The following is a 20,401-nucleotide window of genomic DNA, read 5'->3' on the forward strand; positions in this document are numbered from 1 at the left end:
ATAATGTACGTGCGGTACAATAATCAAGTAGTAGGATTTAAGGTGGTGCACGATTCATTGCGTTATCGACCGAGATTCCCAATCGATCCGTTGCTGCCCTTCCTAGCAGGTTTAGGTCTGGAACCGTGGAGACGATGTAGCGGATGTCGTGCTTGAATCCTGATCCCGGTAACGTGGTAGTTCCGGTGAATGTACCCAAAACTGGCAGGTCGTGCTTGCTAGCCGACTCGAATCGCCACTTCGGCTTCTCCAGCTTTGGTTTTCCCAGCTTCTTCCAGAAATTTTCTGTGACGAAGTTTCCATTCANTCCCCAGACCCCCCTTTCGCGTGCTCGCAAGTTTGGGTTACGGTTAGACACCCCCCTGGTACAAACCCTGTACACGCCCCTGCACACAGAGAGCCCAACTGTACTGCACTTCTGACTGTATGCATGACATTGTATGCTAAGTAACGCTGAGAGGGTCTATGTCCCTCAGGGTACTGCCGGACCGTACCCTGGGTACGGTCCGGTATACCGGATCGTACACTGGTACTATCTAATATGCCGGACCGTACCTCGCCTACTCCACTAACGAGTCTAGGGAGTTGCCTATGCCTACTCCCTAACCCTAACCCTAACCATATCAAATAGTTACCAGGGTACGTACCCAGGGTACGTTTCCGGCAGTACCCTGGGGGACATAGACCCTAGATGCAGGGGCGTGTACAGGATTTGTACCAGGGGGGTGTCTAACCGTAACCCAAACTTGCGAGCACGCGAAAGGGGGGTCTGGGGAAGAAAATTTTGAAATTATACCCCCTTAGATGCGTTTTCTGCGCGAGCAGGGGGGGTCCGGACCCCCTGGACCCCCCCCCCCTGTACACGCCCCTGCTATGAGCCTAAGTAAATGTTGGAAGATATGTCTAGGTGTATTACCAAAAAGTTTTGGTAGAGCCTAAGTACTCATCTCATGGTTAGTGCTATTACTGCTGCTGCCGCTGCCGGCACCACTGCTACTGCTACTGCTACTGCTACTGCTACTGCTACTGCTGCTGCTGCTGCTGCTGCTGCCAGCGCCACTGCTACTGCTACTGCTGCCAGCGCCACTGCTACTGCTGCTGCTGCCAACGCCACTGCTACTGCTGCTGCTGCTGCTGCCAACGCCACTGCTACTGCTGCTGCTGCTGCTGCTGCTACCAGTGCCACTGCTACTGCTGCTGCTGCTGCTGCGGTTGCTGCTGCTACTGCTGCTGTTGCTGCTGCTGCTGCTGCGGTTGCTGCTGCTAGTTTATCGAAAATAGTGCACTCCGGATATGTACTAAAGTTCATGACCATTTGTGTCCATGAAATGTTATGTGTATAAATAATCACAAGCGAAACCTAGGCAGTAGCTTGTACTGAAAACAAAGATAGCAGTCTCTGTGATGAAATGCAACCAGTAGAGTCACCAAGCGAACTACCAATGAGATATAGGCCTATAGCTAAAGGGTGGTCATTTTACGATTGTTTGCCAGTCATAGTATAAACGTTTGTTCTTGCGTACTGGATTATCATACCTATGCTTTATCACTTTATAGTGCTTTCGATCGCTCTTGAGCAAATAGTTTTACAAGGACCCAACGTTCGATTTAATCAATAAATTTGTGATATATGTGGTTTATACTATATTATACTACAGATACTAGAAGATACTAGAATAGGAATGATGCTCTAGGTTCAGGCCACACATACGTCACACACCATGATCTGCTGACCCAAATAATAATAATTAAAGATTGATGGTGATCATATACCAAATAAAATGTAATAACTAGCTAACTATTGAATTACTATGCGAGTTACACCCAAGATATTAAAACAAGTTAGTTGACACAAGGTATTGCCTGGGAACACATCAAACAAGATAATAATATTATTATCCTCCGTATAATGTGCTCATACCTGTTCCGAGCTTCAATAAAGGTTTCATAAATGTCAGGATGCAGTGCATGTGCATGCTTTTAATTAGCTGTATTATAAAATAATTTGCTAAAGCCACGCCCCACCAGAAATAGTTAGCTATAATAGCATCATTGACATGTCACTTGCTCATTAGGCTAATGACTAGGAAAGTTTAACATGAGATTGCTAAGGCGTATAGTACGCGTAGAGAACATATCAACAGTTAAAATTAAATACATCAAAGATCAAAGGTTCTTCTGCTGGATAGAAACCTGTTAACACTGATCAACATGGTGTACTTTAGTTTTGACTTTAGATTCCCCTGCAACTTTCCAGACTCTGTCATTGCTGGGCATATATGTAGCTTCATTTTTAGACGAAAATCTAGAACACAGATGAGTCGAGGTGACCCAACTTAAAAACTGTAATTAGATCTGTTAACCTCCCCGAGGGGCAAATCCAGCTACAGTTAAGCCGTGGAAAACATTGCATGGGAATAGTTAACGTGAACACAAACGAAATGAGTAGTGGTAAGTATAAGTTTAAGTTTATTAAGTAATATAAGTAATAGTACAAGTTCTCTCATTCTTGAATGTATCAGCTTTACAATAAAACCAGGAGAATAAAACGTATAGACGTAAAACTTATTATATAATATTTTGTGCATTTCAGGGTTTATGTCAGTCAACCTAATCAAACGGTCAAATGCACGCATACTATTCTGTTTAGAATGGTAGACATGCAGCATGGTTCATACTCATTTTCACTAATTGTTTTTGCTTTACACAAGAACTATGAACATACGTATGTATACTCAGGTTTATGCTAAAATACATGGACATGTAAATGGTTTTGTATGTAATTTTTGTGTGCTGAACATACATAAACTTAAGTTCACGCTAAAACATATGAACATAAAAATTACTGTGTATATAATTATTTTGTGCTGAACATACGTATATATACTCATAAGGACATCATGTAAATTGTGTGATTACTTTTTGCATTGCAGGCCCGGTTGCAAGTGCTCTAACGAACAAGTACGGCTGTCGTGCTGTTTGCATAGGAGGGAGCATCTTATCCTGCCTGGCATTTTTCATGAGTATATTCTCCCCAAATATAACAGTGCTCATCATTACGTATGGTGTTATGGCAGGTAAAATCCATGAGGTTTTCTTATTACATTACATACACACTCGCACTTACACACAGTGTTAATTATGACTAAAACTAAATCATAACGCTCTAAAAGAAATGCAGTCATTCACTTAGAACGTTTGAGAAAACCACCTAAAAATCATTCTTATTTTTAGTGAGAACAGAATTATTTTGAGAAAAAGCAGTCGTATGTCGAAGTCACTCGACTTCAAGAGTCAGCCAGACGTTGGTAGGCTGGCAGGGCCAGTCAGAGATACCTCTGCAAAACCACTGATCATTAAACAAATGGGAGATAAAGTGTATAATCTCAAATAAGATGCAGTCAAAATAAAGTCCATCGTCCAACTTAAAATCAATAGAATTGCATCGTACGTTCTGATAGTCATCAACTCGATATTCTTTTGTCGGTAAACGCATTCTTTAAGTTACGTGTTTGTGTCAACAGCTCATACGTTATCTTGCAGGCAGCGGATTGAGTTTTATCTACTTGCCGGCCATCGTTAGCGTGGGTTACTACTTTGAGAAGAGACGAGCGTTCGCCACCGGAATAGCCGTGTGCGGCTCCGGCGTTGGGACCTTCGCCTTCGCTCCCTTCTCGAAGTACCTCCTGCAGCTGTACGACTGGAAGGGCGGCACGATGATCGTCGCCGGCATCGTGCTGAACGCCATGGTCGCCGGCTCGCTCATGAGGCCGCTCTACCTCGACAGCGAACAGCCGCGCAAGAGACTCAAGAGCCTGATGGAGCGCATGCAGGAGGCCAAGCTGGCGCGCATACGCACGTTCTCCGACTGCCCGGACGACGGCACGAGCATGCAGGTCGACCTGTCGGCCGCCGAGCTCATGGCGTCGAAGCTGCACGGCTTGGGCGACGAACGCGACGGTGTAGGCGGCGCCACCGACGATTTGGACTTCCGGTCGAGGACCGGCTCCGCAACGCGTCCCCGCGGCGTCGCTGCCGACGACGGCGACTTCCGGGCGCGCGCGGGGTCGGGCGGGAGGCCGTACGCGTACGGCAGGGGGTCGTTCCGGTCGCGCACGGGCTCCGGCACGAGGCAGCGTCCCGACACGCTGAAGATTGACGACGGCGGCGGCGGCGGCGGCGGCGGCGGCGGCGGGGAGGTCGTGGTGCGGGTCGAGGACGTCGACGCGATAACGGAAGAGAATGAGGACGGGGGCGCTCAGGAGCATGCGGCGGCGGAGACGACGACGACCACGCCGCAGGAGAACGGGTTGCAGACGGGTGGCGGTGGCCGTGGCAACCAGAGTCCTCAGACTCCCGAGGTGCCCGTCGGGATTGGTCACGTGAGGACCCCCGAGTCGCCGCTCGCCAACGGCGACACGCTCCACGACGCCTCGCCGGAGTCGCGGCCGCTGAGCCCGACGAGTCCCCGGGACAGGTTCCCGCCATCGCTCGCGCGCATCAAGCGCGAGAACAGCTACCCGTACAATCTCAAGCGGGAGAACAGCTATCCGAACGCCAACGGCTACGTGAGCAAGAACATCCGGCGGCTCACCGACGGTCAGGTGGTCGTCTCGTCGCTCGCGAGCATCCCGCAGCCGAACCAGCAGCTGAAGCCGCCCGTGAACAAGACGCTGCGCGCGCTGCAGGGGTCCAACCCCGACGTGATGGTCAACAGCACCTCGTCTCTCCGATCCGGAATCTGGAAGCGTCCCAGCTACCAGCGCATCACGAGCATATCGCTGAGCACGCACCAGTCCGCCAAGGACATCACCAAGGAGCTGAAGCGGCCCATGTACCGCAAGGACATCTTCTTTAGCGGCAGCATCTACAACCTGCCCGAGTTCCAGTCGCAGGGCAACATGAACGCGTACCTGACGTCGATCACGTCGATACCGATGGAGACGGCGCTGTCGACGTGCCGCTACGAGGACGAGCTGGACGACGGTGGCGCCCTCACGGCGACGTGCTGCGGGCCCGAGGTGCGCAGCGTCTTCGCCGAGATGACTGACTTTGGGCTGCTGCGCAACCCGATCTTCGCGCTCATCTGCCTCGCGAACATATTGGCCTTTGCGGGGTTCTACGTGCCGTTCGTCTACACGAACTCGCGCGCGCTCGACCTCGGCATCGAGGAGACCAGCGCCGCCATGCTGCTGTCCGTCATCGGCATCGCGAACACGGTGAGCCGCGTCGCGACCGGCTGGCTCTGCGACCGTCCCGAGGTGAACACGCTGCACGTGAACAACTGCTGCCTTATAATCGCCGGCGTCAGCACGATGCTGGTGCCCATCTGCTACTCGTACGTCTCGCTGATCGTCTACTGCACCGTGTTCGGATTGACAGCAGGTACGTACGTCTGTGTCCGAGCGAGTCCGGAGCAAATCCGGCTACGAAAGAGATGCGGCTTTCCGTGTACGTCGGTGACGCACGTTCGGCGGCGTTACTGTCACATTTAAAAAAAAATCTAATTATATTTTTTATAAAAAATACCACCAGGGTGCACGCACTGCACAGAGTTTATGCGGTGTGGAGTCATAACGGTGCAATCATGTGTCTACCGTCATGATGTTTTGATGAGATTATACGAAGCGCCTGAAGTAGAGCCCACGTGAGCAGTGTACCATTGTGGCATTTTCCTGAAATAATATGAAACACTAGAAACGATACGCACATAGTATGCAAAAGATGGATTCTCTTGCCGGGTGGGAATTTGATATAAACCCCTTCTCTGATTTGATGGCATAATATTATACATTGTATTTTCGAAAACATCGTGAGCGCGGACACTTTCAAGGTAACCGTGATTGTAGCCATTTCGTTTCTAGATCCTAAACATGTCCTTTGGTGACATCACTGTGCTCACCACCTGCCCTGATTCATAACATTTTATCGGCTATTTATGTTGTCATAACCTAATAACATGTTTTAAGCATCATGATTAGAGAGCTCCGGATAGACTGACAACGCAAGTCGTTGGGAATCGACCTTGTGAGCTCAACCACAGCAACTGAGATATTCTAGATTCAGTTGGAATTTACTTAGGCCTATATGAAATTAAACCTGTATCACAATCTTTGTTACAGCTGCATACATATGCTTGACATCAGTCATTCTCGTCGATTTACTCGGGCTGGAAAAGTTGACGAACGCATTTGGCTTGCTGATGCTGTTTCGTGGTGCATCTTGCATGGCAGGGCCTCCTATTGCAGGTTAGTGCTAAAAATCTTGCACTCAGTAGGGGAAGGTTAAGACCTCGAGTGGCACCCAATGTCTCGAACATGTCTGTGTACACTTGTATACTGAGACTGTCGCCAATTATTGATGGTGTTGTTGCTGCAGCAGCAGTAACTGTATCTTTGAGCAATATCCACCTCTATCACTTATACCTCTTTGCACACTTCAGACTGCTTTCATATACTCAAGATATATTCAAACTTGTTTGTCATTTTCACCAAACATAGTAACATCACTGTACATAGTCAATATTAGCGGTACCAAATGTCACATATTTACAAACCACGTTGTAAATGTGTCTGGCAGCTATTGGGACAAGGGTGTCATTACATGGACTATTCAAATAACCATGGTTTAGCATAAATATCAATGATTTTTCATATGATGAACTTGTCTTAGCTACTTCTCACATAATACTAATAGATAGGTATAAAAACGCTTGGTATTTAATACAACCTAACTTTCAGTGTAGTAGATTCAATGCCTGTCTCTAAAAATCAAAGGATTATATCTTGCAAAACACTAGACGCATATCTCACGTGATCACTCAACATCCGTTCCTATTTTCTTTCAGGTATGGTCTTTGATGCAACGAATAGCTACACCGTACCTTACATAATGGCAGGTGCGTTTCTGTCCATCGCTGGCCTAATTGGGTGTCTCATTCCCTGCTTCCTCTGTTGCCAACAGCCCCAGGATATTGCAGAAATTTACTTGGAGAAGCCACCTAGTATCATTGAAGAGGAACCGGAGCCAACGACACCAACAACTCTGTCACAAAATGACACATTGGTTGTAAACCAGATAGAGAGCTGTGTATAGCACCATCTGTCTAATACTTAGTGTGCCTACTCAGCATACTTATACCCACCCATCTCATCATCCAGCATCCCAGCATCCCATCTCTGTATGTGTTCGCGCGTGCGCACAATTGTGAGAACAGGTGACAACCGAGGCTGGGTGATGAATATTTTGTGATCAGCATATAACCAAGTGTTAACACACACTTTTGCCCTTCAGAACCATAGGCAAATCATTTGTACAATTTAATACATCTGCTTGTTCAGTCCTCGATTCTACATGCTTTACATACAGCCGAGTGCTCATGTGTGCCTGTGTGTGTGTGTGTGAGTGTGTGAGCGTGTTTGCATGTATGTGTGTGTATATATATATGATCATCAGAAATATATGCAATATACACATGATTGTGCAATTATATTAATTCTGGTGTATATTACAAACTCATCCATGACGATAATAATACGTGAATAAACTGTTAAGTGTACTAGTCAACTAAACCGTGTTACATGCTGTATTTGCATTGATGTACAAATCAAGGAAAATGTTTGATAATTGTTTCGTCTAGAAGTTGTTATCAAGTTAAAAATAGGGAAATTATTTATTTACTCAATCTTATTCCTACAAAATGAACCAACTAAAATTGTTGTCCACACTTGATTAAGTGATAGTACAATTACAGAAACACATAGGTCAACAGTTATCGATATAAGGCATTTTCCCAAACACAGTTATGATTGACCTATTTTTACATGGTATATAAGTAATTTTTATATAAATCAATATGATTAGCGGTCATGTGCATCTGCTTAATATATAAGTCGGCATGTTGTATTATAATATATATATATATATATACAGTATAATAATATATTATAGTAAATTGGATTGACACTGTAAGCTCCTAGGACAATTTGAAGCAAAATATGCAGTGTGGACCTATTTAATTTTAGTATCTATGGTTACCAGTTTTAAAAGTTGATTATGTACGTGTATCTCATGTGACTCATCTAACTTGTGGGTAATCATGGACGTGGCAGATATATATGCCAGTTTATTGATGACTGCTAGTTCATAACTGTATTTTTTCCCACATGGATAATCAACTTAGTCAACAATGTATATAGCTAATTAAGTATCATTGCATCGAATATACCTGATCCATGGTGTGATGCAGTATAATCAGTTATGGAAGTTTAGCCATGATTCATTACAGCAATATAAGTGAACACAGACAAAACTTTCATCTTCCAATAGACTGCGTGCAAGATAAGCAGGCCTCAATAGTATGTATGAACTTTGTCTGTGATTGTGGTGTTCACATTACATTTGTGGTCATCGTGTCTTATGCCTGTTCATGCATGATTATGTGTGTATATTCAGAAGATAGCCCTGTTGTGATATACTGCTGATGATCTCTGTTTTCACTTGGTGGAAACCCACAGACAAAATACAAAAATAAATTAGGTGTATCTGCCATTAAGAAACTCCGGGAGAGACCATTCTTATAATGATTACTTGAGTTCATATGATAGACAAATCTGCCAAACTAATTAATAGCACACTTGATATGTGAAATACCTAAGCATGCAACATGCATATGTCATATCCAGCTAGCAGTTATTAATTAATATATTAGCAATTTATGTACAGCATTAATATAACTTTTAATCAAAATTAATAAACTGTTTAGTCGAGATGTTGTGCGCCTTCTGACAGGCAGCCAAGTGATGGAGTTATTTAGAAGCAGCCGTCACGCAGTACATTTTTAGGAGAAATTATGGTAATAGGTATAGGACCTTATGTGCCCAAGCTACTATAGATAACAATTTCATATATTCTGCGAGGCTGGATATATTGCTCTGATGGCACATGATAAATACAATTGTTTGAATCATTTTAACTTAATGCCTACCAGCTGCCTAAAAAACTTAGTGAATATGGGAAAGAAGCCACTCTGCAAATATCATGAGCAACTACATGGAGAATAGTGGTCATATAATGATGGTGAAATTGCGTCATATGGTTAGCATGTCTGATATACGGAAAAAATCTGGAGGGAATGGGATGAAAAACTGAGAATAGTTGAAGATAAGCATGCAAGTATGAAACCGAAGGCCAGGATGATTGTAAGACTTACTTGTATGTGATCTGATAGGATATTTTTGTATTGAATAATGATTGATTTGTAAAGCGGAGATGAAGTTATAGGATTGTTATTAATATTAATTGATCTATGTCTTATAAACAGCCCCACTTTGTTGTTTCCACATATAACTAAAAAATACATGTATTGCACGCATACGTGTTACAGAAACCATATGTTGGCATTTTTTATATAATGAAGAATAACGTGACTGATCCTGCGTGGTACTGTTTACCTACAAACCAGTGCTGTTCATCAAACACAACACATTATCCATCACCGTTTACACGCTTTGTCACCTCCTCCTCCTTCCTTCTCGGCGTTTTCCCCTCCTACCCTCTTCATCCTCCCTCCCCTTCTCTTCCTCATCTACCTCTATGTACTCCCTCATCCGACTCCAACTTATTTTAAATTTAAAAGCCAAAATCTAACTGTTTTCGAAGCCAACAAATGAGGTTAAGCTGGTTAGCCCAGATCAGTGTGCATGCAGATATTAGAATATACAAGGTAATAAAGATCACTGAGCCAACCTTATAATCACCGTAAGACTATATCCAAGCAGGGCGACAACGCCATTTACGCAGAACGGGAGAGGCCGCCAGGAGAGAATACATACACGACACGACGCGAAGAAAGCGCGAAGGCGTGCCGAAGGCACGCGGTGCTAGGGTGCCCCATTTTACTAGTATCATACCATGCATGCGTCAGACTCATAGGGTCTGTGTCCCCCAGGGTACTGCCGGAACGTACCCTGGGTACGGTCCGGTATACCGGAAGTTCCGAACGTACCCTGGTAACTATTTGATATGGTTAGGGGTAGGGAGTATAGGCGTAGGTGACTACCTAGACTCGTTAGTGGAGTAGGCGAGGTACGGTCCGGCATATTTGATAGTACCAGGGTACGTTACGGCAGTACACTGGGGGACATAGACCCTCTCAGCATTAGTCAGTGGCTGAACGGGTGGGTTGCACCCCCACCCTCTAGAACCGCCACTGTACAGTGTATGTACGTTATAACCTCTCCTCCCAGCATAGCTCTAGTACTATACTAGCCCTCGTACAGTTGCCGCAGGCAATGCAACTGCACTTATGCGGCAACTGCAAGCGGGCTATAGTTACTACAGCTAGAATTTATAGAAATGTAACTCAAATCGTTCGCTCCATAATTATGATAGTTAGTACACGTTCCTACCGGTCATAGCATAATACTAATACTAATAGCGTATGCGGCGGGAGTGGGCGGAGTCTATTTTTATCCTCCAATCACAGGTCGGAGCAATTCCTCTGTTTAGACGCAATTCCTCTACCCGCTAACAGTGCTATAAGTATAAGATAAATATTTAAGTAGTAAATATTGACTAGTAATGAAGCTTTACACGACTTGAGACGACTTGAGACGACTTTGACGACAGAGTTTGAAACTCCATGAAAAGAAGTACTGCTGTAGACCTGGTAGAAGAAGTACTGCTGGTGGTAGTACTATGTCTATATAGCCCGCTGGCAGCGGCAATTCTGTACGCGGTCTATGCCAATACTGGCAATGGTACTACTACTACTACTACTAGTACTAGAGCTAATTAACTCAGTTACTGCCGCTATGAAATCTGTTTTATCACAAACTTACACGTTACAGTTGACAGGCTATACTGTACTTGACCTGACATGCAAGCACGTCACTCACAATCAAGTATAGGCCTACCCAAGGCCTTGGGCCTACCTAGCGGTACAACAATAACAACGGTAAAAACGCAAAGTCCCTCATTAGAGAGTAGAGAGAGGAGTTGCTGCTGCCCTCTGGAAACATCGCAATGTCGCAATGTGTTACACCGTGTGCTTCTTACACATGCTTGCTTCCGGATATACTCCAAGGTGGAATGCACTGATCTCTAACTGTAGTTACTGATTAATTGCAAAGATGATGACAGTTGATAGTGAGTTTTGTCATTATTAACCCTATAATTGATATATATATATTATATATATATATATATATACACACTGTATATTATATATATACATCAGGGGTCAATATAGCTCTAATACTATAGCCCGCGTACAGCACGCGGCTATAGATAAGATAAGATAAGATAAGATAAGATAACAGTTTATTTATCGCTTATCGTTCACAATATAGAACAAAAAATTAACAAGGTAAATAAAGAAAACAATACAGCGAAAAGGATGGCGAAAAGACCATACGGTCATCAAGTCAGCCATCCTCTAGAAAAAAAATTATAACACGACAACACTCGATAGCGGTTATTACCGATTTATTATTATGCATGCGTGCGTGCGTGTGTATGTGAACGTGCGTGCGTGTGTACGTGCGCGTGTGCATGTGCACGTAGACGTGCGTGCGTGCGTGCGTGTGCACGTAAACGTGCGTGTGTACCTACACGTGCGTGCATGCGTGCGTGTGCACGTACACGTGCGTGCATGCGTGTGCACGTACACGTGCGCGCGTGTGCAGGTACACATTCGTGCGTGCATGCGTGCGTGTGCACGTACACGTGCGTGCATGCGTGCGTGCGTGTGCACGTACACGTGCGTACTTCGCGTGTACTAACGTGCGTACATGCGTGCGTGCGTGCGTCCGTGTGTGCGCGCGCGTGTGCATGTGCACGTAGACGTGCGTGCGTGCGTGTGCGCGCATGTGCAGGTACACGTTCGTGCGTGCGTGCGTGCGTGCGTGCTTGTGCAGGTACACGTGTGTAACGATGTGTGCCGTGCGTGCGTACATGCAGGCCGCGTAGCCAGGGGGGGTTCGGGGGGTTCGAACGAACCCCCCCCGAGCCCTGCCTCCCCAGCAAAAAAATTTTTTTTTTTAAATTTTGCAAGAATTTCACCTCAGGTCGCTCCATTTTAGTGTAATAATTGCAAAATCTCCATCGTGCGCGGAGGGTGAACAGTGAACACCCCCTCCCACACCCTCCCCCGCTCGGTCGCTTGGCTCCCTCGCCTGGTCGCTTCGCGCCCGGGCAGGGCGTGTCAGGGAGGGTCCAGGGAGTCCGGACCCCCCCTTGCTCGCGCAGAAAACGCATCTGAGGGGTGTAATTTAAAAAATTTCCTGGGGGAGGGCCCCCAGACCCCCTTCGCGTGCTCGCAACTATGGGTTACGGTTAGACCCCCCTGGTAACAAATCCTGTACAGCCCACTGCCGGAGCAAATTGGCCAACATTGAAAAACGACCCCCCCCAATAGAAAGCTGGCTACGGGCCTGTACATGCGTGGTGCGTACAGGTACACGTGCGTGCGTGCGTACATGCATGTGCACGTAGACGTGCGTGCATGAGTGTGTGCGTGCGTGTGCAAGTACTCGTGCGTGCGTGCGTGTGCAAGTTCGTGGTGGGTGTACGTACATCGTATGAGTCCGTTATATATCAACTAGGCTGGGCTAAACCCGGCGATGCCGCGGATTTTTTGGGGGTTACTGCTTTTTCTGCTATTTCACATGCGCGTTTTCTGCTATTGCTTGTCGTCGGCATTTCATGGGATTGCCTGTATTTTGAGGGCCTGACTATAGTTGGCGCAGATAGGATGCTATTTACTTTTCTGCTGCGCTAGGATTCGTCTTGACTTTTCTGCTGGCAGTGTTACTAATATGTGGAGGCTAGATTGCGTTTTATTTTTTTTTGCTGTGAGTGTTAACTTTTTTGTGGCTGCGCTAGTACTTTTTTGAGGGACTATGTGTTGTTTGTTTTTTGCCGCTTATTTTGGCGCTTTTTTGTGCAATTATTTTGGCCTAAAATAGTCCGTCACTCAGCTGATTGAGAATTATACGCTCATCGGGTGACCCCCTGGCAATGCCCGTCTGGCGATGCAAATGTTTTGGGCCTAAAAATGGGTTGTCGCGTCATGCTGATACATGCGTCTTAAACAGAGGAATTCTCTGGACCTGTGATTGAAAATAAATAAACCCTGGCGACTTCCGCTATTATGCTATGACGGTGGAACGTGTATCTAACTATAATATGGAGGCGCGATAGGATTTGAGTTAGCATGTTAGAAATTATAGCTATTCATAGACATCATCATGTGGCAATGTGTTAGCCTTACGCTTAGGTCACTACTATAACTCGTATACTACATAATACTATTTATTATAATTACTAATATATAGTATTACTCCCATGAGGTCACGTCGGCTATGAACCCGGTGAAACGAAACGTGGACGAATTGTATTTTGATCCATTGGAATCTGCAGATGACAGGTCGGAGCAAAATTCGCTCTGTTTAGACGGCATTTATGCTGATTGAAAATATATATGGTGTTGGGGTGACCTGTTAGGGGGAGAGAGATAGATAGAAGGACTGAACAGACAGAAAAACAGACTCGCCCTTTATGTAATTGCGTAAAATGTTTTTGACCTAATAGGGCCACACAAGGATAGAGACGGGTCCCGAATAAAACCAATGTGCCTAACACCCTAGACCCTAACTCTAATTCTAACGCTGCCTAACTCTATTATATTGATATAATATTATATTTATATTGATGTAATGACATTGGTTTTATTGGGACCCATTGTTCTCTATCCATGGTCTTCTATTAGAACGCTAAAAATTAAAATGGTCGTGGGACTGACTGCTGAGAGTGCTATACTTCTGTGCTAAGTAACGAAAACACTGAGTGGTTGCCGGGAAAAAATAAGCGAGTTATAAATAATTAACTTTATGATTTTTATACCTATATGAGGGTGTCTCGCTTCGAAGCTAATCCAATTCAGTATTGTTATTGTTGCTGAATTCTGACAACACAGCTACAAAACAGCACTGCGCCAATTCGCGAATGCAGTCAGGTGGTATATACGCCAACCGGCGGCGGACATTTATAAAAATTTGACCATTTCTTGATTTTGTGTATTGTTTTTATTTGTTTTTGTCTAAAAGTGGTCCCATACATCTTAGTACTTAATACGCATGTATGCTTGATTAAGAATATATATGGTGTTGGGGTGAACTCTTAAACGTGGGGGGAGAAGATCGACAGTACACACAGGCACTTGGACGCGTTCAATAATAAAATGATGGTTATAAATACAACTTGTCCAGTAGCCTTACTACTACAGGTACCAGCAATAGTCTTAATGTTTGATTTGACCTAGAATAACTTCACTTTCAACCCGGTTAAATACACCGATGCAACACATAGCCCGCACGCCATTGTTACATGCACAAAATACACAGTAATAGGAGAAGGTAATGAAAGGCGTGTTCACGAGAAATTCCTAGCTCGCTTTATCTACCTGTGTATCTGTGTGCATGCACAATGGCGTGCGGGCTATTGTGTGCGATCGGTGTAATTTAACGGGCTTGAAGGAAGTTATTAGGTCAAATCAACATTAAATGACTATTGCTGGTACTGTAAGTAGTAGGCTACTGACAAGTTTGGTATTTATTACCATCATTTTATTATTGAAACGGTCCAAGTGCCTGTGGACCAAGACAGAACAGACAGACAGACAGACAGACACAAACGGCTCGCCCTTTATATAAGAGATATAAAGGGACTCTACGTACATCGTACTAGTGTTGCCGCTCGATCTGCCTATCGTGGAGTTATGTACTATTCGCTAACTCGAAGTTAAGCGCTACACGGGCATTAACTTCCGAGTTACCTTAACCTTCGATCGACTGGCGAGGGCTAAGCTCGAGCGTTAACGCTACTCGAGTTGAGTTAACGCTTCCTCGAGTTGAGTTAACGCTAACTCGAGTTGAGTTAAGCGCTAACTCGAGTTGAAGTTCACGCTAAGCTCGAGTTTGAGTTATACGCTAACTCGAGTTAGCAGTCTACGCTACGATCCGGAGTATCGAAGTTACGCATTAACTCGATCGTAACGCACCGAGTCTAGAGCTAACTCGAGTTGATTAACGCTAACGGCTTGAGTTAAGTCACTGAGTTATAAGCGCTAACTCGAGTTAAGGTTCGTCGTGTAGACGAGGCTATAAAAAACCTTAAAGATATATACAAAAACCTTATTGTATAATGTATATATTGACGTTAGTCACACAGCCTGGTTATATTAACCCCTGATATACATGTATTTATCTGTTTGATTGACAAGCAGTTATACTGTAATGATGCCCTTGACAGTGGTACTGTCCCATGCCCTGCGGACATGTATCCATAGATATATACAATACATATGATTAAGAGTGCATAATAGTGCATTATGCACTCTTGATATGATGTATCCAATGGATAAAAATTGGCACAAGCAGGGCATGTCTTGCGCTGCGGATTTACTAATGTATTCACCGATAGGGCCGAGTTAGTTACGAACACGAATGCACGTGCCCGGTCAAAACGTATGCAACGTAGAGATCATTTCTGGGAAGAAATGGTGGCCCTGAAAAGGGCCGGCTGGTTTTTACTGGTACGGCCTAAGCTTGTTCCTAACGGCAAACTTCTTAGTGGGCCTTTGCAGACTTTTTTGGCAAGAGGACGGCTTGAATGTTAGGCAGGACACCTCCTTGGCTGATTGTCACTCCGGATAGAAGTTTGTTCAACTCTTCATCGTTGCGGATCGCCAACTGCAGGTGACGTGGGATGATTCTGGACTTCTTGTTGTCGCGGGCAGCGTTGCCGGCCAACTCGAGAACTTCGGCGGTCAGGTACTCGACGACGGCAGCCAGGTAGACCGGAGCGCCAGCACCAACCCTTTCGGCGTAGTTGCCTTTTCGTAGCAAACGATGGATACGTCGACAGGGAACTGCAATCCAGCGCGGCTGCTCCTGCTCTTACCCTTTGCTCTAACCTTTCCTCCCTTGCCACGTCCAGACATATTGCAGATCTGTGAGGAAATATTACACGACGATACAAACAAGTCAGCTGTTGCCAATAGATTTTGTGTGAGCAATTTATACCCGGACCGCGGATTCAAATGTACGATATGCGCACCAATGGGCGAGCGATTTATGATGAAAGGCGCGAAACACGATAGGCTAAGCGACTCTCACGGTCTCACCCACGTAGTTCCCGCCAAGTACACCGTACGCTCCTATTGGACAATAGTAAGAATGACGAGTAATTGGCGCGAAGAAAGTCCTGCTTTCTCAATCCGACCAGCTTGTATAAATACGAGTTGCATAAAGACGGTACTTCACTTCATAGATTGTGTTAGCTTTCTTTTGTAGATTTCACATTTCAATATGCCACCAAAGCCCAGTGGGAAAGCAGTGAAGAAGGCCGGTAAGGCCCAGAAGAGACCCACCGATGGCAAGAAAAGAAGGAAGAAGAGAAAGGAGAGCTACAGCATCTACATCTACAAGGTGCTGAAGCAGGTGCATCCAGACACAGGCATCTCTAGCAAGGCGATGGGAATCATGAACAGCTTCGTTAACGACATCTTCCAACGCATTGCCGGCGAGTCTTCTCGTCTGGCGCACTACAACAAGCGTTCAACGATCTCAAGCAGGGAGATTCAGACGGCTGTCCGTCTCATCCTTCCCGGAGAGCTTGCGAAGCACGCCGTTTCTGAGGGAACCAAGGCTGTCACAAAGTACACCAGCTCCAAGTAGAGCAAACTCGCCGTACCAGTAAAACCACCGGCCCTTTTTAGGGCCACCATTTCTTCCCAGAAATGATTTCTATTTTGCTATACTTTTTGGGTGGTACTGTAGCCCGACCAGGCTGTGTGACTAACGTCAATATAGTCCTACACGTCTATATATATAATCAAGAGCTAATAATACATTATCCGGTATTGTATCCTAATAAGGTATTATCCGCTCTTGATATAATCGGGAGCGTATAAACTATAATGACAATTTGTCATTATACGCTCCTGATATAATTGAATATATGTCTAACCCTAACAAAGACCGTTTCTTGGAGGGAGCTATAGGTGGTAGTGACTACACTGTTAACATGTTGGCATGATTATTATTCAAATTCAAATAGATTTTATTGCTCAAATATCACAGATACATTGGCAAAATAATTATGACAATAAATATACACATGCGATAATACATGAATAACTAGATTATAATACAATTTTTTTTTTTTTTATATTTATTTCGATAATTAACAAAGCCTACATTACATCGATAACAGCATAAATAAACGAAATGCAGCTAGAAAATAATCGAGGATGAAAACACAAAAAGCGTGGCTAACACACTTATTTCCATTGTGGTCCATAAACTATATCAAATATACCCACGATCCCCAAAAATAGTGATAACAGTAGGCCCTAACACATTGAAAGTTGATAATATTATAGGCCTATCATTATCAATATACTAATTAACAAAACGCGGGCATGTACGCACTGCAACTCCGAAGTCAATGAGACGATCGAGGCTTTTACTCACAGGCACTTGGAACGTCTCAATAAAAAAAGGTAAATAAACACGAAATGTATTTACTACCAAAGTCTTATATAAATGTTTCTCTACTCTATTTCGCCTATAATCACATGTATTAAATGCCGGTCAAATGCTCATCTGCAACACACAAGTAGGTACACCGCACGGCGGTCCAGCGGTTTTAGAAGATCTGTATAGACAATCGGTCGCACAGCCTAGTCGGGCTAGCTCTAGTACTAGAGCTAATTAGTACTCAGCTATTAAACCGCACGCTAGCTGCTATGGCATGTATTTTGTTTCATAATTCGATTTTTTGTTTTATGGTTGATTTTATCACATATAACATTCAAAGATCGAATGCTTCGATTCACGGATCAAATGATTCGAATTACATACAGCCGAGTGCTCATGTGTGCCTGTGTGTGTGTGTGTGAGTGTGTGAGCGTGTTTGCATGTATGTGTGTGTATATATATATATATATATATACACAGAAATATATGCAATATACACATGATGTGCAATATATGATTTCTGGTGTATATTTACAAACTCATCCATGACGATAATAATACGTGAATTAAACGTTAAGTGTACTAGTCAACTAAACCTGTGTACATGCTGTATTTGCATTGATGTACAAATCAAGGAAAATGTTTGATAATTGTTTCGTCTAGAAATGTTGTTATCAAGTTAAAAATAGGGAAATTATTTATTTACTCAATTCTTATTCCTACAAGAATGAACCAACTAAATTGTTGTCACACTTGATTAAGTGATAGTACAATTACAGAAACACATAGGTCAAACAGTTACGATGATAAGGCATTTTCCAAACACAGTTATGATTGACCATGTATTTTTACATGGTATATAAGTAAGTTTTATATAAATCAGATATGATTAGGCTGTCATTGTCTGCTATATATATAAGTCGGCATGTGTTATATAATATATATATATATATATACAGTATAATATATATATATAGTAAATTGGATTGACACTGTAAGCTCCTAGGACAATTTGAAGCAAAATATGCAGTGTGGACCTATTTTAATTTTAGTATCTATGGTTACCAGTTTTAAAGTTGATTATGTACGTGTATCTCATGTGACATACCTAACTTGTGGGTAATCATGGACGGTGGCAGATAATTATATGCCAGTTTTATTGATGACTGCTAGTTCATAACTGTATTTTTTCCCACATGGATAATCAACTTAGTCAACAATGTATATAGCTAATTTTAAGTATCATTGCATCGAATATACCTGATTCATGTGTGATGCAGTATAATCAGTTATGGAAGTTAGCCATGATTCATTACAGCAATATAGTGAACACAGACAAAACTTTCATCTTCCATATAGACTGCGTGCAAGATAAGCAGGCACTCAAATAGATGTATGAACTTTGTCTGTGATTGTGGGTGTTCACATTACATTTGTGGTCATCGTGTCTTATGCCTGTTCATGCATGATTATGTGTGTATATTTCAGAAGATAGCACTGTTGTGATATACTGCTGATGATCTCTGTTTTCACTTGTGGGAAACCACAGACAAATACAAAAATAAATTAGGTGTATCTGCATTTAAGAAACTCCGGGAAAGACATTCTTATAATGATTACTTGAGTTCATATGATAGACAAATCTGCCAAACTAATTAATAGCACACTTGATATGTGAAATACCTAAGCATGCAACATGCATATGTCATTCCAGCTAGCAGTTATTAATTATATATTAGCAATTTATGTACAGCCATTAATATAATTTTAATCAAAATTAATAACTGTTTAGTCGAGATGGTTGTGCGCACTATACATAGAAGGCAAGTGATGGAGTTATTTTAGAAGCAGCGTCAGCAGTACATTTTAGTGGAGAAATTATGGTTAGTAGGTATAGACCTTATGTGCTCATAGCTACTATAGATAACAATTTCATATATTCTGCGAGGCTGGATATATATTGCTCTGATGGGCACTGATAAATACAATTGTTTGTAATCATTTTAACTTAATTCCTACCAGCTGCCTAAAACTTAGTGGAATATGGGAAAGAAGCCACTCTGCAAAATTATTAGGCAACTACATGGAGAATAGTGGTCATATGATGATGGTGAAATTGCGTCATTGGTTAGCATGTGATATACGGCAAAAATCTGGAGGGAATGGGATGAAAAACTGAGAAGAGTTGAAGATAAGCATGCAGGTATGAAACCGAAGGCCAGGATGATTGTAAGACTTACTTGTATGTGATCTAGATATGGATATTTTTGTATTGAATAATGATTGATTTGTAAAGCGGAGTGATAAGTTATAGGATTGTTTTAATATTATATTGATCTATGTCTTATAACAGCCCCACTTTGTTGTTTCCAGTATAACTACATAAAAATACATGTATTGCACGCATACGTTGTACAGAAACCATATGTTGGCATTTTTTATATAATGAAGAATAACGTGACTGATCCTGCAGTGGTACTGTTTACCTTACAAACCAGTGCTGTTCATCAATACCACAACAACATTATCCATCCACGTTTACACGCTTTGTCACCTCCTCCTCCTTCCTTCTCGGCGTTTTCCCCTCCTACCCTCTTCATCTTCCTCCCCCTTCTCTTCCTCATCTACCTCTATGTACTCCCTCATCCGACTCCACCTTATTTTAAATTTAAAAAGCTCAAAATCTAACTGTTTCGAATGCCAACAAATGAGGTTAAGCTGGTTAGGCCCAGATTCAGTGTGCATGCATATTATTATTTCCTATAATGTTCTGCAGGCTATACGTAACATAAAGCCCACCGCACACCAGACGATTTTTACAAACGATGAAACGATGAAACGATGAAACGATGAAACGA

At 43.4% G+C, this 20,401-nt stretch overlaps 2 protein-coding genes and 1 pseudogene across 2 annotated transcripts; 2 read left to right on the top strand and 1 right to left on the bottom strand.

The window, feature by feature from the left end:
* Positions 1-2,281: 2,281 nt before the first annotated feature.
* Positions 2,282-7,440, top strand: LOC106805421. The gene is made up of 4 exons (XM_014806996.1): positions 2,282-3,077; positions 3,544-5,385; positions 6,123-6,248; positions 6,848-7,440. Exons 1-4 carry the CDS (start codon positions 3,071-3,073, stop codon positions 7,093-7,095), a joined length of 2,223 nt encoding a protein of 740 aa, XP_014662482.1. The 5' UTR covers positions 2,282-3,070; the 3' UTR covers positions 7,096-7,440.
* Positions 7,441-15,627: 8,187 nt separating this feature from the next.
* On the bottom strand, positions 15,628-16,092 carry LOC106805402 (annotated as a pseudogene).
* A 223-nt stretch (positions 16,093-16,315) lies between these two features.
* Positions 16,316-16,779, top strand: LOC106805410 (late histone H2B.L4-like). Its single transcript, XM_014806985.1, has one exon. The coding sequence runs from the start codon at positions 16,371-16,373 to the stop codon at positions 16,737-16,739; it is 369 nt and encodes a 122-aa protein (XP_014662471.1). The 5' UTR covers positions 16,316-16,370; the 3' UTR covers positions 16,740-16,779.
* Positions 16,780-20,401: the final 3,622 nt, after the last annotated feature.

The sequence above is a fragment of the Priapulus caudatus genome, unplaced genomic scaffold (genome assembly GCF_000485595.1).
Source record: "Priapulus caudatus unplaced genomic scaffold, Priapulus_caudatus-5.0.1 Scaffold6, whole genome shotgun sequence".
NCBI lineage: Eukaryota > Metazoa > Priapulida > Priapulimorpha > Priapulimorphida > Priapulidae > Priapulus > Priapulus caudatus.

Excerpts from the sequence above, each read along its gene's own strand:
- LOC106805421 (XM_014806996.1), top strand. Across the intron at positions 5,386-6,122 it reads CGTGTTCGGATTGACAGCAG|CTGCATACATATGCTTGACA; the intron begins GTACGTACGTCT and ends TCTTTGTTACAG. Across the intron at positions 6,249-6,847 it reads GGCAGGGCCTCCTATTGCAG|GTATGGTCTTTGATGCAACG; the intron begins GTTAGTGCTAAA and ends ATTTTCTTTCAG.
- LOC106805410 (XM_014806985.1), top strand. The coding sequence starts at position 16,371 with ATGCCACCAAAGCCCAGTGGGAAAGCAGTGAAGAAGGCCGGTAAGGCC.